At 40.2% G+C, this 17123-nt stretch overlaps 2 protein-coding genes across 2 annotated transcripts in view; one reads left to right on the top strand and one right to left on the bottom strand.

Moving 5' to 3' along the window:
- Positions 1 to 560: 560 nt before the first annotated feature.
- cnga4 (cyclic nucleotide gated channel subunit alpha 4) lies at positions 561 to 5791 on the bottom strand (the record flags this gene model as incomplete). Its single annotated transcript, XM_082509099.1, is given in 8 exon segments — positions 561 to 674; positions 677 to 1429; positions 3338 to 3503; positions 3737 to 3982; positions 4097 to 4680; positions 4951 to 5057; positions 5162 to 5263; positions 5640 to 5791. Coding segments are annotated over 8 exon segments (2148 nt in total). The 3' UTR covers positions 561 to 636.
- An 862-nt stretch (positions 5792 to 6653) lies between these two features.
- fhip1b (FHF complex subunit HOOK interacting protein 1B) overlaps positions 6654 to 17123 on the top strand; it is a 27503-nt gene continuing 17033 nt past the window's right edge. Inside the window, exon 1 of the mRNA XM_082509095.1 lies at positions 6654 to 7002. The gene's annotated coding sequence lies outside the window, so the exon portion shown is untranslated. The remainder of the gene's footprint in view (positions 7003 to 17123) is intronic.

The raw sequence follows: 17123 nt of genomic DNA, 5'->3' as shown, positions 1-17123 counted from the left end.
GGGATATAAATGACAGGTTTGTCAGGAAGCCAGCATTTTTCTGTGGTGTGCTGTGCACCAATTTAAAGATGTGCGTGTGTTCTAAAATTATGAGGATGAGGATTGGAAAACTCCGTTGCGGTTTCTGGTCCTCTTCTTTGTTTTTCATTCGGGCGTAGTTTAGAGCAAGGATCTCACCACGCTACACTACAGCTGCACTTTGATAGATGGTGTTAACAGACGCAATTTAGTCATAGGGACAATACATTAAAGGGATGCAAGAAAACGTCTGTAATTGCTGGTTAAATGTTTTATTTAAAATATTGGAATCTGCTGTCAGTAACCAATACATATTAAAAGAATCAAAGTGAACACAACTTTTACAACATGTCATGTATATTGCAAATTAATGAATTAAAAAGAAACAAGCAAAGAAACCAAACTAATAAGACTATTTTATTGAAAACTGTATAAATATACTAAAGGGAGAGGGGAGGGGTTAATACATTGATTTTCTTGACGATGACTTAGAAGGGAGGAATGCAATGCTGCCATCTAGGGGAACAAATATCCACTGCAGCGTTTCCTGAAAACGCATATGGGAAAAACACAGTTCACATTTCTTTTCATTTTTTCTTAGTTTTTCGTTCATTTCTTCTACCTTTCAGCTTTCTTTCCCTTATCCTTTTCCTCCTTTTCCCTTCCTCAGATTCTCTCTTTCCACTTTTCGCTTCTTTCCCATTTTCAGGTTCAATCTCAGCTCCATCTCCTTTCCCAGGTCTGTCATCTCCTTGGATCTTCTCTCCATCATCTTCACTTTTATCTCCTTGATTATCTGGGTTTTTTGGCCTACATTTATCTCCCTCTACCACCTTTTCAGCATCTTCCTTTGTACTTTTAGTGCTCTCACCATCTCCCTCTTTGGTGACATCATTACTATCATCTCCATGTCCCTGTTTTTCCCCCTTCATATATGAGCCTTCTTCTTCCTCCTCCTCCTCTCCCTCTGCCTCCTCTCGCTCCCATTCAGCCTCCCTACCCACACCTTGCCCTCTTCCCAATGTTCTGTCTCTCTCTCCATCATCTTCTGACAGCTGAGTCTCCAGTTCTGAAACTTCCAGCTCCAGCTGCGCCACCCTGGCCTGCATTTTGCGGTTGCTCGATTCCAATTCCATCATTAGTCGAGCTAATTTAGTTTGCAGAACCTCCAAGTTGCTCTCTAGTCTTTGTATCTTGGTTTCCACTTTCTCTCCCTCCCCTTCCTCTTTCTCCCCACTCTCCTCCAACATGCCCATTTTAGTGAGGATCTGTCGGCCTTTCTCCTCCAGGTGACGTTTGGCTGCAGGGAACTCCGATAATACATCTGTCAGGTCTTCTTTGGACAAGCTGAAGAGATCAGAGTACCCATTGCTTCGGATGTTGGCAGTCCTGCGGTTGCCTGACTTGTTACCTGTAATAAAAGAGAATAGTATTTCTGTAAAAACCTGACAAACCTAAAAATTTTAAGGATGTTACCAACATTTGTTGGTTTATTCAAGACTTTTAAAACCAGCCAATCATTCTTGTTTTGGTCTTAAATTAATTGAATATACACTATATACACTATATTGCAATCCATGCAAATCATTGAATTCAGATGTATAATATCAAACACTTAGGCATGCAGAATGCGTCTACAAACATTTGTGAAAGAATTTGTTGCTCTCAGCAGCTCAGTGAATTCCAGCATGGGCCCGTGATAGGATACCACCAGTGCAACAAGTCCAGTTCTGAAATTTCCTCAATGCAATGTAGATGTAGATGCAATGTGGAATGGGGTTCTATGGCCGAGCTGCTGCATCCAAACCATACATCACCAAGCACAGTATAAAGTCTTGGATGCAGTGGGGTAAAACATGCACCACTAGATCCCAGAGCAGTGAAGATGTGTTCTATAAAGTGGCGTATTATGCTTTTCCATCTGTTTTCGGGAATGTTGCCAGGGGAACAGTACTTGTCTGAGTGCACTGTTCCAAGTGTAAAGTTTAGTGGAGTGGGGATTGTGGTGTTGAGTTGTTTTTCAGGAGTTGGACTCAGCCCCTTAGCTCGCGTGAAAGAAACTCTTAATGCTTCAGCATACAAAAATATTTTGCAGCAATTTCATGCTCCCAACTCTGTGGGAATATTTTGGGGATGGGTCCTTCCTGTTCCTACGTGACTGGACACCAGCCCTCAAAGCAAATTCCAATTGATTGCAGTTAAAAAACAGCCACCTGATATACAGGTGGCTGTTTTTTAACTGCCATCAGTGTGTAGTAGTATGTCAAGGAAACAAATAAAGAAAAATAGTAAAAGAAAGTAGTAATAATCATCCATAATATTTTGAATGTGAAAAAAAGAAAAATCCAACTGACAGCTTCAACTAAACCAATAGAGTAGGAATTATAGAGGCTCCCAAAAATACCTTTGGACTTACCAAAAAAGTTTAAACTGTAAATAAAAAACTGAATATAATAATTTGTAAATCTTATAAACCAATATTCTATTAACAATAGCATTTCAAAATAATGTTAGCATAAAATTGTGGACCCTTTGAAAATCTTATCATCTATATCTGGTCTCCTCAGTTCCTAGATGTTTATAGACTGTTGTTAACAGAAGAGGGATGTTACAGAGAGTCAAACACGGCCCTGTCCCAACTTTATAGATGTATTGCTGCTATCACATTCAAAATGAGCTAAAGTCTTTCTTAAAATGTTGCATTTTCTCAGGTTAAACAGGATACATTCTCTATATTCTATTCAATATGCAATATGGGGTTGTGAGATTTACATTAAATTTTACACCATGTCCCAACTTTTTTGGACCTGTGGTTGTATGTATGTTATGGTGTTGTGGACATTTCTAGAGATTTTTTGCAAATCTGTAAAAACTGTAATTCAGCACAACCACTTGAAAGTAAACTTGTTTGCTTTCTTCATACACCAACATTCCCGATTCCAATTATACACTTTTAGATGCCTTCAGAAGCAATTTTCTTTCATCTGAGTCATCTTCTTGTGAAAACTGTGAACAGAATTATAGGCTCCACCTTGAATTTCAGCTGTACTACAATTAAAAAACTCTTAGTATAATTTGTATTTTAGTCATAATTCTTCACTTTAAATGTGCAGAAATCACGTTCCCTCCTTTTATAGAGAATACTTGTCTATTTCAAGCATCTCTAATAGTCTGGAAGAATACTTTTACCATTGTTGAGACTCTCGGTTTTATTTTTTAGACAACTGAAGAAAAAGAGCTGGCCTGCTTCTTGTCCATGTGTCTCTTCACCAGCTAAACAAATTCACTTGTAAGAGCATGCCCAAATCACTTAACATACCTTTGATGTTAAGGATACTAATTTCCCCAAAGAAATTCCCATCACTCAGCACAGCAAATTCTGTAACCCCATCATCTGCCACAACTGCCAATTTTCCTTCTTTGATGATGTACATTTCATGGCCCACATCTCCTTTCCTGCAGACGTACTCTCCTGGACTGAACACCTACAAGATGAAAAGATAAAGAGCAGGTGAGACTTCATCAGCCTCAAAGGATTGTTATATTCCAAAAGCACTGTCAAGGTAAACCAACAACAGTGTTAAATTTGGATCTGCAAGATAACAGTAAGCTACTGAACCACATTCCACAGAGAGCAGGTGCCATTCACTTTAGTTGTGTGCTCTATAAACAAATTAGTGACTATAAGTTACAAACACAGCTTTGCCAGCTTTCTGACCTGAGGAGTTAGTTTGAGAACCAGCTCCTCCAGCAGACTTCTGTCGCAGTTCTGGAAGATGGTGACTTTGGAGAGTGTGCGAAGATGAACGCTGACCGTGATCTCTGTCCTCATATGCAGAGGCAGCTGCTGCAGGATTTCATTTTCTCGCATGATCTTCTTGTTGATGTAAAGATGCTGGTACCAGTTGTTGATACGCTCTCGAAGCTCCTTGCTGATGTGATGACTACGCAGGTATGCCTTTACCTGAAAGAAGGAAAGAAAAACTTGATTTTCTATAAATGTTAGCTAAAGAAAGCTATCACACAATCTTCATTATTAAAAGTCTTTTCAATAAGCTTGGCTCTTCCATCAGCTTACCAGCTCATGGTTAGGGAAGAAGACATTATCGCGATCTCTTAGGCTTGTGATGACATTGCCGATATTGCCAACAATTGACGCAAACACCAACACAGCAATGAGCAAGTCTGCGATCATAAACAAGAACTCCTCTTCCCTTTCTGGCTGGGGGACGTCTCCCACTGTGGTTAAAATCTGAGCGGAAAACCAGAAACAGTAAAAGTACTGACGTCGCATGGAGCCAAACTCTGTGTTGGTGATATTAGGGTAAACCCAAGGATCACTTCCAAAGCCGAGGCTGCTGGACAGCGCAAAGTACAGACAGGTATTCCAGTGGATAAGCACAAAGATGTAGATCATGAGCTTGGCAATGCGGAAGGTGTTGGGGTAGGAGGTTCTTGTCTCCATGCGGTCCAAGGCCTCGTTGAGTCGTGGGATACGCAAAAGGCGGTTGATTCTGACCAGAGGAGTTTGGATGCCGAATGCAAAATACAGGAAGTCGAAAGGAAGAATGGAAGCCAGGTCCCAGAGGAAATGTTTAGAGTGCAGGTAGCGCTTCCTCAACTGAATCAGGTCTTTGACCAGGATGCCCTGATCCAAGTAACCTGAAGAGGCAAAAACAGTGTTTAATGAAGCCCAGAATACTCATCATACAGTGATGTAATTTATCAATACACAGGTTGGCTCTAACTGTTAGAAAGCATCCAAATGACTTTTCCTCATTATAGCTATAGCCATAGCTACAGCGGCCACATGAATAGAAGCAGCTAGGGAAAAAAGACTGTCATATTTAATATGATAAAGGGTTATGTAAAACTTGCACGTGACAAAAGTAAGTTGGAATTTGAACTCCCACTGTAAACCGACACAATTACCAGTGTGAAGAGTGATGATCATATCAATCATATACATGAGGTCTGACACATAGTCCAGAGTAAGCCACACAGGGAGGTAGCTCAGTGCTATCATAGTGAAACAAGTCCTGAAAAACACAAGCATTGCTTCAGAAAATGTCCTATCACGCACTGTTGTTATATGCTTAGGAATGATTACCATTTGCAAACATACCACACTGCACTACTTTACCTCAAAATGATGATTACCCAGTTGTAAACGATGGGTAGTGTCATGACCTGAATCCAGACATAATAAAACTGCTCAGCTGGATCAACAATGAACTCGTTCCAGCTGAGAAATGTTGAAGAAGGGAAAGAAGAGAAGAACAGAGTCACATAAATATTATGATTCGAGACTTGTCATAGTCAAATTATTAACCAAAGCATTGCTTGTGACAGGAAAATGTATTAGGATTTTTCACTGTGAAATATTTGCCAAAACAGGAGCCCAAACAAAACGATGAAAGACTCTTGTCATGAATAAATGATATTATATCTGATCTAATTTGTGTTAATTATCTCAAACAGGTCAAATGTTTTAAATCTTAATAATTAGAAACATGTTGTCATTCTACAAGCTGCCTAATTGAATAACAGCCTTGTTGTTGTTGTATCACAGCTGCACTTTTCTTTTTCCAAAAAGATTCAGCTTAATCAATAATACTTACTTAAATTTCAAAATTCTGCCCAGGAAAGTGTTATGTTTTCCCTTATCCTTGACACCATCGTGTCCTTCCCCACTGGCTTTCTGCCCCTGTTGCCGCCTAAACAGCCTCTGCCATCGGTTCCCTCTGATACTAACATCACCTGTTATATCCATTTTCCAAACATCGGTCTTAAATGAACGTATTTTTTAGGCAAGTACTGCTCATGATGAAGAGGAACACACAGGCACCACTGTAGAGTCCACCTAACAACAACCCAGGTCTACCTGATCACTGCCTGGTGATGCTGGTCTCTATGGAGGGAAACCATAACAGATGTCATGTGTCTTCTGGGAATTCTTAACTCTCTCGGAAAACAAGGGCAGGCTATCTCTTTAAAATTCAGACACAGCAAACACTGACAGGATTATAGAGCCCAAACTACAGAGAGGATGTCACTGTGTGTCTATAAATTAATAGGGTATGGATTTTTTTTTTAATATACCTTAAATTTGACTTGATTATTGAGATTGTTTAATTTTTGTCATCTTCTTGTAATATTGTAAAGTCTTTAGCCTACAATATAGTTGGTGTAAAATAAATTTTGAAATACTCAACTTAAAATGTTGACATAATAATACAAAATTAACACTTATAAATGGCTTTTCTTTTTCCCCAGTGGTAAAAACTTCCATACATTTCTGGATTCGCTATGTGGATTTGCTTTCCATGTTTCCATGTTTAAGCTACGCTGTTTTATTTGACTGCTGCGGGTCTTTACGTTTAGATAAGCTCTCCTTATTTGCCTGTGCTTAGTTTATTTGCATGGCTTTTCTGAAGGTGGAGTAACTGGAGCTTTCAGGTCCACTGATAAAAAACAATTATCCGACTAAGAGGTGAGGACTGCAAACTAACTCCAAAGTCAGACATGGTGCCAAGCAATTTTTCACAAGTTTCAGCTTTGTGCATTGTGTTTAGCACGCAGTGTATATAATCTGGGCACTTTAAAGCCCTCATACAGCTGTGCGAAGCAGCGTCGCTGTGAGTCAGAGAAGACGTGTGGGCGGAGTTAAAGTAAGATGGCTGCGGGAAAGCGAAGAGTGTTTGAGAAACCATCAAATGGGATGTTTATCTGTTGCTAACAGGATGCACAGCAGCCTCAGTGAAGGAGTGGTTGATTTCTTAGCGTCCCTGACTCACTGTGGTCTGTCTTGCCGGTTGTCTTTTGGTCGCCTCCTATCTTGTAATCGCTTACTGCTCTGACATTGTGGAATTCATCAGCAGCTAGTCGCTAGCAGCATACCAGCGCTAACTTACTAGCAACCAGCTAGCAGGTAGCTGCCCAAGGAAAACACCACCTCGCAACAACTGTTGAGACTCACACAAGGTAGGGAGATTCTCGATGACCTCATAGTGAAGTTCAACAGCATGACAACTAGATAAATTAACTATATGCGTTGCTGGCATTTCTAAGGTAGCTGATTATATTTGCAGTGTCAATTAGCTTGGTCCTCCGTCTTGCATTTGAAATACATTGTTGTTTTCTGTCGAACCACAGCGTAAGGAGCCTCGCTTGGCTGAAGTGAGATGTAGTGCAGAAAAGCTCAAGTGCTGCTAAGTCATGACAAACCAACCGGTTTAGGGGAAAGGGCGTAGTATTTGCTGTGTGCACTGTATGTGCTCTAGCAGTCTGTCAGATTGAACGGGACACATGACCCCCAAATACTGCAGTGATTGATGATTTATGTTGTGATCTTACCTGTGAACTTTGAATTAGATCTGTGGACTGGGTTGGACTTTGGAATTATAACTACACAACTCTAATAATCTGTCACTTCTGTGCCCAGAATAACTAGTAGATCCCCCCATCTCGAATAAGCCACATATATGCATATCACATCAACAGATTAAATCATGGTTGAATAGAAAAGCCTTGTTTATTAATCGCTTAAATTTGTCTGTTTGAGAACGTACACTCTTGCTTATCTTTATTCACTGGGTTTAGATAATAATTTCACCATCTTAACAGAAAGTTAACGTGTAACTATTTTCAGACACATCTTTCAGCCTTACAAGAGTAAGAATAAAATTGCGGTTTTCAGATGAAGAGAAGAGCATCTGTAACGACTTCAGTTTTTAGCATTTTGGGTCATTTTCAAGAAAAATGTACCAGATTCTGCTCAATTCAGCTTCCTAGATGTGAACATTTACCGGTGCTATGGCTTCAGTGTTGGATGATTATTTAAATTTGATCTAGAGAGGAGTCAATATAAGTGTGCCACATTGGGGCAGGAAATATGTGATTAAAAAACCAGATGAATCGGTATTAGAAAATAAGCACACGTTCCTCCAGGTGTCTTATTAGTTCACGTCTGCACTGTTAGAATAGCTTTGGATTATGCAAAGGAAAATCACATTCATATATTATTTTCTTATACAGAAAAAATGATGGTGGTTGCAGACTGAAAGTATTCTTTTGTTTCTACAGCCTGATTCATGTATTGCTTTAATAATATTTGCCTGTCACAGTTAAAGATATAGGATATATGTTTTTCTGATATGCATTGATGCAGAAAAAGCAGTAGGCAGTGGCAGAGGCACGAGTGTGCATCATAGCTGAGCCGCTGATGAGGAAGAGTCAAGCAGTGGTTTAATTGTAAGTTGTTAACTAGTTAGTAGACTGCAGGGAAAGTTGATAAACAATCACTAATCATTTTCTTTTTTGTTCAATAAAACCCTGTTCCAGATGTCATGTCACTCAAGTTTATTACAACCGTATGCAAGTCAATCATCACAGCTACTACAACATAACCTCAGTGTTTGTTTTAAAGATTCAAGATGAGTGTTTCTGCCATTGCCACCTTGGTTGCAAAAAGACAAAAAAACCCAAAAAACCCAGATGATGAGGAAAGGCTGGTCTGACTGTGAAATTGTGTGGCTAACAACTTGTCAGTCACAAGTCATTAGCTAGTGAGTGTGCAGTTTTGTGGCATGTACAGGCCTCCCTCTTTGAAATACGGTATGACCAAGACTTTACCCTAAATGTGTACCTGACCCCATAAACTCATCAGCAAAGTGTTTACAGAGATTGAGACCGAAAGCCGTTTCGTGTAGTCTTTTACGGGACTGGAAGTCTTTTGTTCAACCACAGCTATCGCCATCTGGTGGCCTTCAGATAGAATTCATTTTTAAGGCCTCCCATATTGGCTTAATTTTGGCTACATGGAAGCTACATCCATCTTTTATATTGTTTATGACTCTTTGACAGCCTTCCTCTTCTTCTTCAACATGTAAGGATAGAGAAAAACACTTGTAGGTGTATGCCACCCTTTTCAGTTCCAGATGAATTGCTGTCTTGGCACATACACCACCTACAGAACCACTGGTACTTAAGCCAACAAAAAGCACTGTTGTGTAGCCGCTGACACCCTTAAGTCCTCATGTCTTGTCTATGATTGCTCACTACTTGAGTCACAGATGTTATCAGTAACTATCATCAGTCCTCGTGGATATGAGTGGACGTGGAGAATTTCTGGTTAAGGCAGGAGTGGCTCTAAGTTTTTCACATAAATACTTTTAGTTAGTATAAAATAGGTCTTGACCTTTAGACTTTGCATTATGAGACTGTAGCAGTCAAGACTGCTTTGGTGTTCTTCATGACTAAGCTTTGGCAAATACTTCTCTTTATGAAGGCAGCCTCCCTCCAGTGGAATGTCTAGTTGAACTTTGAAACATTTTATGATTCAGTGTGACCTGAAATAAAACTAAAGCTGAATGGCCATATACTGTATTTTCTACTTCCTGCACATCGGGGTCAGAAAGTTTTAAAATGCTGGTGCACAGTAGCTGCATCAGCAGTTACCTTAAACTTCATTTAGGGTAAGATAATCATCTTATTTTTATCCTCGTTATGAATTTATGCATTTGAAGCAGTTTTCAAGCAGTGTCATTAAGTTTGAATCAGATGTTAAGGAACAGTGAGTCATTAAAAAGTGTGGACTATAGTAACCCATCTTTTCCTTTGTTGTTTGTGTGTAAATACTCTCTATCAGGGGAGCGAAGGAAAAAAAAAAGAAGCATTTGAGCCTTATTGATTTAGGGAAGTTGAGCATGACGTTGGTAGACCTCTTGCGTGTGATCCAAGTCCAGTTCATGTGATGTTGTTCCACATCATGTGGCCACAATAACAAAGGTTTGAAATCTACTTTAACATTTATGTATCTCAGTTAAAGTGAACTTACTAACTTATCAAGCCTAAGGGATGTTATCCATAGGAAATACATACAACACTGTGCAAACGTCTTGAGCCAGGATTCATTTCTTTACATTTTGCTTCCAAGGAGTCAGAGTTTCTTAAGATCTTTTGAAGTCTTTCTTTGGACTTTGGCTGCTTTTTCACCTTTTTTCAGTCCAGACCATTCAAGGATTAAACAAAGCACTTAACTCAAAGGATAAACTAGTGTTACACATCAAAAACAATGGGGGGGGATAAAATTGTGTCTTTAGTAGAGATGGACAGATCCGATATTACGTATCTGCATCGGTCCGATACTGACTTAAATTACTGGATCGGATATTGGAGAGAAATAAAAAATGTAATTCGATCCGAAGTATCACACAATCATCTCACAAAACGCGCTACTTGGCGTAACCCAGCTCGGCGCATTGGAGCAGTATGTGTCACATGATAGAGTGGCTGTTGTCTGCGAGACCTGTCGGCGGTCTGTTGGAGCATTTGGAGCCTCGCTACATGCTTCCTAACCGCAGCATTTCATCTTGGCAAAAACTATCCCAGAGAAGTAAAGCAAGTGTGTAAGTTCATCCCTGAATGTTTGCAGAGTATTTCCACGTTAAGCTTAACAACTAATATATTGAGCCACAGCTGGACTGGCCATCGGAGTTCCATATTGAGGTGAAAAGGAAGCGATTTGTCCCGTACTCCAGCTAGAATTAAAAAATAGACACAAAGCTGGAGTTATTCTGTCGTTGCTGCGCAGTTGCATCTACTTCTCTCATTCACTCCCCCTTCCTCTCCTGTTATTACTTCAAACATGAAACTGATCAATGATCAGCTGATCGGCTTTTCTGCCACAAGTCCCGCCTTTCTTGTTTGTTTATCGCCCACTTTGCGCTAGAAAGAGGAGACCAGCGGATAAACAACAGCAGCACGTTTAAGCGTGATAAGCTGTTGTTAAAATTTATTTAATATTAATTTCTAGTATCAGCTGAGGTTTGCTGGAGCCATGGCTGTAAATGCTGTTGGTCATGATATGGTTTGGATATGTGGTGAGAGGGAAACATCAAGATGAAACCAGGAGATGTCCTTACTGAATCATCAGAGCTGAACAGGTGATGGAGAAACAGGTTTACCTTTTAGGTGACATGAATGAGTTGAAGGGAAGTTATGAACTGTTTCTGAGAGACAAATAACACCAGGATCCTTTTCTAAGTAGCTGACAGCTGGTAACTGTGCAGGGGCAGGTCTAGCAAAGTTTTGTCGGTGGCCAGGTAGGGCATTAACAGGGAGAGGGGGGCACAAAGAAATACTTTTCTTTGTTATGTCATTTAAAAACTTTGAATAAATAATTATCTGAATCTTGCAACAAAAGTGGTCATCCGATTAAATGTATAGAAATCCATTATTGTATATAGTAACTAATAAGTCTAATATACACCCTAATAAGCTATAGTACTTTTTCCTTTGGGAAGGTACTATCTGTGCAGTCTGCAATTCTGTTGAAGAAAGATGTTGAATCTATTTAATTATTGTAGAAAAATAATTGATTTCTGTGCATTTGTTTTACACTTGCATTAAATTAAAGTTGATTACATCGATTAAGGGCGATGACACCACGGTGATTGGCCTCATACCTCATAGCTGAGCCGCTATGAGGTATGTGGTTCCACCACAAGGGAACCACCCCCCGCCCTAATATTTTTGCTGGGAGTTGGCAACCCTATTAGTTAGGTTGCTTAATATTTCTACTAAGTACTCTTTAAAATACCAGAATAGGGAGGATGGTGTAGGTTTAAATTTATTAGACCGATCAGTGTTGCTGAACTTTAAAATGTTTTGGGTGGAGTGTATTTTTTTGCATACAGGTATAACAGAATAGCTTCGGTCGCTTGTTTTTTTTTTAAAACTTAGGTATGAACTTATACAAAATGCAGCAAGATATTTATAAAAAAAAAACAGTTTTATTGATTACAAAATACGCTTTACCGGATTCATATCGGTATCGGCAGATATCCAAATTTCTGATATCGGTATCGGACATTAAAAAGTGGTATCGTGCCATCTCTAGTCTTTAGGCACTTGATTACTAGCAGCTTGTCACATAAACACATAATCTGTTCCCATTTCTTTATTTCTTTGAATCTATGAAAAGTGCCAATGATAACACAGTTCAACAGGTATAGCATGTTTTGAACCAACAAGGAGATTTCAGAAGAGCTATTGGTTGAAAACTTAGCGTATGTCGGCTTGGTAAATGTGTCAAATGCACTGGACATCTGGAGGAACAGCTTAACTATCTGCAGAAAATGAACAGTAATTCATTAAAAATGGTGGTGGAGGGGGTGGGGGCATCCAAAGACCTAAAACAGGACCTGAGCGATGCATCTGGCACTTCAGTTGATACGTCTACTGTTTCCTGAAGCCTCATCAGAAATGGTCTCAGTGGAAGGGTGGCTGTCAAGAAGTTATTCCTAAGGAAGGGAAAGGGGGAGAGAACACTAAGGTATATCAATTACACAAGAACTGGACTGAAAATGCATGGCAACAGCGATGAATCCAAATTTGGAGGTTTTGGTCAAATTGTTGTTAGGGGTGCTCAATGTAGTCTCAATATTATATAACAATTTTTCAAGGAAATTTGCAACAGCGATATTTTTGCTCACATATATAATAAAAACAAAACAAAAACCAGAAAATTTTTAATGGTGATTGCAGTTGCTAGGATGCTGACATTTGGGAGTCCTTATATTGATACTATCATAAGCATAAATATTAGCATGAATCCGTAGTAATGGTCTACAGACATCTGTAAAACACTGTGGAGGCTCTGGCATGGTTTGGGACTGTGTGTGATTGGCAATGACTTGTTTTTCAGCATGACAGTGATCCCGAACACAATGCTAATGCAGTAAAAGCATACCTGGATAGAAAAACGCACAATGGAAAACTATCAGTCATGGACTGACCCCTCCAGAGTCCCTCAACATCTCTCAAGCAATGTGGGATCATCTTGACAGAGATCTAATTAAAAGGCACTCAAAGAAAAGCTTGAATGCACTTCTAGAAGCCTGGAAGACTATTGCTGAAGATAACTTGAAGAAATCATGCAAGAGTTGCCCAGGAGGGTTCAGGCTATGTTGACGAATAAAGGTTGTAATGCCAAACACTATCTTTCAAGCTTCTTACAATTCTGTAAACTCTTTTTGCTTTATATATTGTATTATCCATGTATGTTTAGATCTTTCAATAAATCATTTTCTAAGCCACATGGAAAGAAATGAGGGGTGGGTCAAGTCATTTGCACAGCGCTGTATATGCAAGAGTCAATAGGGTTGATATTTACACTTTAAGTCTAAGAGCCAAAAGTTCTGCACTGTAGGTTTGCACAACAGTAAAAGAACAAACATCCCCCTCCCCCCTCCTTTCCAGCAGCAAAATCCATCATTAACCATCTGTTCAGTTATTTCTCACTAATCCTTACAATAACTCACTAAGTGCACTACTTCCTGGCAGATATTTTTGGAGCTATTAAATTCTGATGGTGCTGAAGGAAAATATCAAATATCCCACTTACTGGCGGAGTGCATTTTATACCATTCAACCTCTTGTTCTTAACCAGTTGAGGAATACAGCACAACCCGATTACTTGCATGCACGCAAAAGCACAGAAAGGGTTTCTGTCTTTGGATGACTTAAGACAGCAGAATGACATTTAGATTAAGGATATTGATAAGGGATTTAACAAATTAAGCAGAATTGCTACCACAGAGAAAAGAAAATGGCGTGACGAATCATGCTTCTCCATCTGGCAATCTAGTGGATGAGTGAGTTTGGTGGTTGCCAGGAAAACGGTACCGTATTTTTCAGACCATAAGGTGCACCACATTATAAGGTGCACCGTCGATGAATGGGTCTGTTTTCATACATAAGGTGCACCGGATTATAAGGTGCATTAAGCGAAACAAAACAGATAAGTCAAACTTTACTCAACTCATTCGTCTTCCTTCCTCCACTTCCGTACTATTGATTCATTAGTGTTGAATTCTCTTTCAGCTGCTCTATTCCCATGTTGTTGCAGTATATGAATGACTAACCTTGTGAATTATCTCAGTTGTTCTCCTGACTGAGGTTTGGTCCGTTTACAGCATCCTGCCATGTGATTGCATTTGTCCCTAACCATCGGGAACCCTCACGTTAACTTTTATCAAGCGGAAAAAAGTTAGTTCATCCTCCAGCTTCACTGTGCTAATGTCATGCTAACATCAGAGCTCGCAAAATCGCTAGCCTGACGTCCCGGGGCTAACGATTTTTCCAGTCGGGCTACCAAAATCTATCTCTGCCCTGCCCGTCGGGCTATCGTAGGGAGGAAAAATATATGTCAATGCTTTTGCATTCTTTCAGAAATGTAGCTGGGGAATTATGTCATTGACATCAGTGAGCCACTGTCAATATGTGACATATTGAAATTGCATTTGAATTTGTGCTTGCTTTTTGCTTTCACTTTGCAATCGCGCGAACTGTGTATAGAGAGCGACAGCACTGATTGGTGAGTGACGATAATTTCCGCACATCATCTTATCAATCGTTAGCTTACTATGCAAACATGACAAGTGAAATCTCCCGCAGCTTAAACATGTGAGAGGTTGATCGCGCAGAGAATCGCTGAGCGTTATGTGAGTGCGTGTGTAAAAGCAGCAGGATTTATATTTCAGTTCTGCTGAGCCAAATAAAACAGGTCAGGGTGAAGAAGTGACAGCCAAAGAAAAGCTTACCACAAAACGGAAAAGCTATGACAAATCAGACTATAAGGCAAAAAGAAAGTGCAGCTTTATGGTTTCATGGACAAAATAATTTCTGTGGCTGCAATATGACGAGCTAAATAACCAGGGCTGCACATAAGTGGTCCGCAGGTGCGCATTCGCTGTCAAAATAAAAAACGCACACAAGATAAGAAGTTGTAACGCGTGTTTGCGTACATAAGATTTCTGGAGGAGGACAGACATTTGTTTAGAACTCTTAAAGATGTCGAAGAAGCTCCTTTAAGCAATTACTGTGATGTTCCTCCACCTCCAAAGAAATGTCAGAAGGAGTCCGAACCACAAAAGAAGCGCGTATTCTCGGAAAAGTATTTGCAGGAGGTGAGCTGGCTTCAAACAAATGATGCACGCACAGAGATGTGGTGCAGAATGTGCCGTGAAAATCCCACTCTAGCAGACAAAAACAGTGCTTTTTATATGTACGCAAACGCACGTTGCAACTTCTTATCTGGTGCGCATCTTTTATTTTGACAGCGAATGCGCACATGCGGACCACTTATGTGCACCCGTGTAAATAACATAATGTTCTGCCGGGTGTGTTGTTGGTTTTCCCTCGATTTCTGAGTCGACAAGTGCCTTTGTTACTGGTACCAGTCATTTTAAGAAAGGCCCCCATTAGAACCCATGAGAAATGCAAGAAATGCATTATTGCTCAGTCTGCAATATCTTTCCCAGAACAAACACCAATTGCAAATAACATACTAAAAATAAACCTGAAAAAAAATCTGTTTAGAACAGCGTACTATGTTGCAAAGAGTGAACTACCAGTGGCACAATTTAGCAGTCTTTGCAAACTTCAAAAAGCAAATGGCCTCGATCTTGGTTCCACTTGCCTCTTACTCGTGACTTCAGTGGAAATTTCAAATTCAGGTACATTTGAATTTGTTTCAGAAATCTGTCAGAACATGCTATATCATGCTTAGCTTGCTAGTTTCCACCTAACTTCTAACTCCATTAAATTTAATAAATTCTGTTTTCATGGATGCCTGGATGTTAAACTTAATTTGAGCACATAAAATCGGTTCAAGGCTAGTAAGCACAACCAGAATTAATACATAAGGCGCATCGGATTATAAGGCGCACTGTGGATTTTTGAGAAAATTAAAGAATGTTAAATGCGCCTTATAGCCCGAATAATACGGTACTTGTCTGACTGCTTTGTGTCAAATGTATAGTTTGGCGGACGGGGGCATTATGGCGTGGGGATGTTTTTCACCCCCTTTACTTCCAGTAAAAGGAACTCCTGTTGTTTTGCATACCAAGACATTTTGGACAATTTCATGCTCCCAACTTTGGAACATTTGGGGATGGGTCCTTCCTGTTCCTACATGACTGCATCGCAGTGCACAAAGCAAGGTCGATAAAGAATTAAATGAGCGGTGTGGAAGTGTGAGTGTGGAAGAACTTGACTGATCTGCACAAAAACCTGAACTCAACCCAAAAGAACACCTTTGGGATGAATTAGAGCAGAGACTGTGAGCCAGGCCCTATTGTCCAACATCAGTGTCTGACCTCACAACTTTTATTCTGGAAGAATGGTCAAATAAGCACACTGTAGCATATGTATAGCAGACCCGACCACATATCAGCGGATTTTATTACAGTTGTCGTTTTCACACTCGCTTCTAATAGAGACGCTGGCTTCTGGTAAAAACGAGGCAGGTCCAGACCACATGCTGGCTTCTGGCCCCAGCTGAGCAGCTCTCTCCTTGGTGCCAGCCTCCGGCTCTGGGTGAGCACGCTGTCCCCCGCATGCTGTCCACGCTGTCCATCGGCTCAGGCCGAGAAGATGCATGAGCAGGTGGTGTAAGTGGAGGTTGCTCATCCGCCCTCCTCCGTGGAACAGGAACAGGTGCAGGCGCTCCCACCCAAGAAGTGGGTACGGGTTTAGAGGTAGGCACGAACTCGGCCACCATTTGGGTCAGCACCTCCCCTGGCTGGCCCGGTCGCGGTTCCGCCATGCCCCAATCCTGGGTTTTTCACCACTGTAACATATCAACAGCTTCAACAAGAGTTGAAGCTGTCATAGCTGTAAATGGTGGGCAGATGACATATTAACACCTGTCGATTAAGAATGGGTTTTCACTCAAGTTCATATGGGTGTGAAGACAGATGACAAAATACTTTTGGGAATATAGTATATGTATATAATCGCATTAGATGTTCTTGAGTGCAGTGTTCAGCCAGTGATATAAATACTGACGACAAATGGACACAGCAGCTACTGATACTGCACAGTCCTTTCATAACATGGACCTTTTTAAAAGCATTTTGATGTAATAGAAAATGAAGGAAAGCAAAAACATTTCTTTTCCCTTCCTTCATGAGCTCAGTCCATGCAGGTGTTATGAGGATTAGACTTGTGATAAAACATCAACGTTTTCAGTATAATACTGCAGAAATGTTACTGATAGAAATGGTGTGTAGTTAAAACTTGTTTTCTGAAACTGTTAA

Source organism: Aulonocara stuartgranti (genome assembly GCF_965226115.1).
Source record: "Aulonocara stuartgranti genome assembly, chromosome: 16".
Taxonomy (NCBI): Eukaryota; Metazoa; Chordata; class Actinopteri; order Cichliformes; family Cichlidae; genus Aulonocara; species Aulonocara stuartgranti.
Note: the sequence above shows the minus strand (reverse complement) of the source record. Positions and strands in the feature narration are given on the sequence as shown.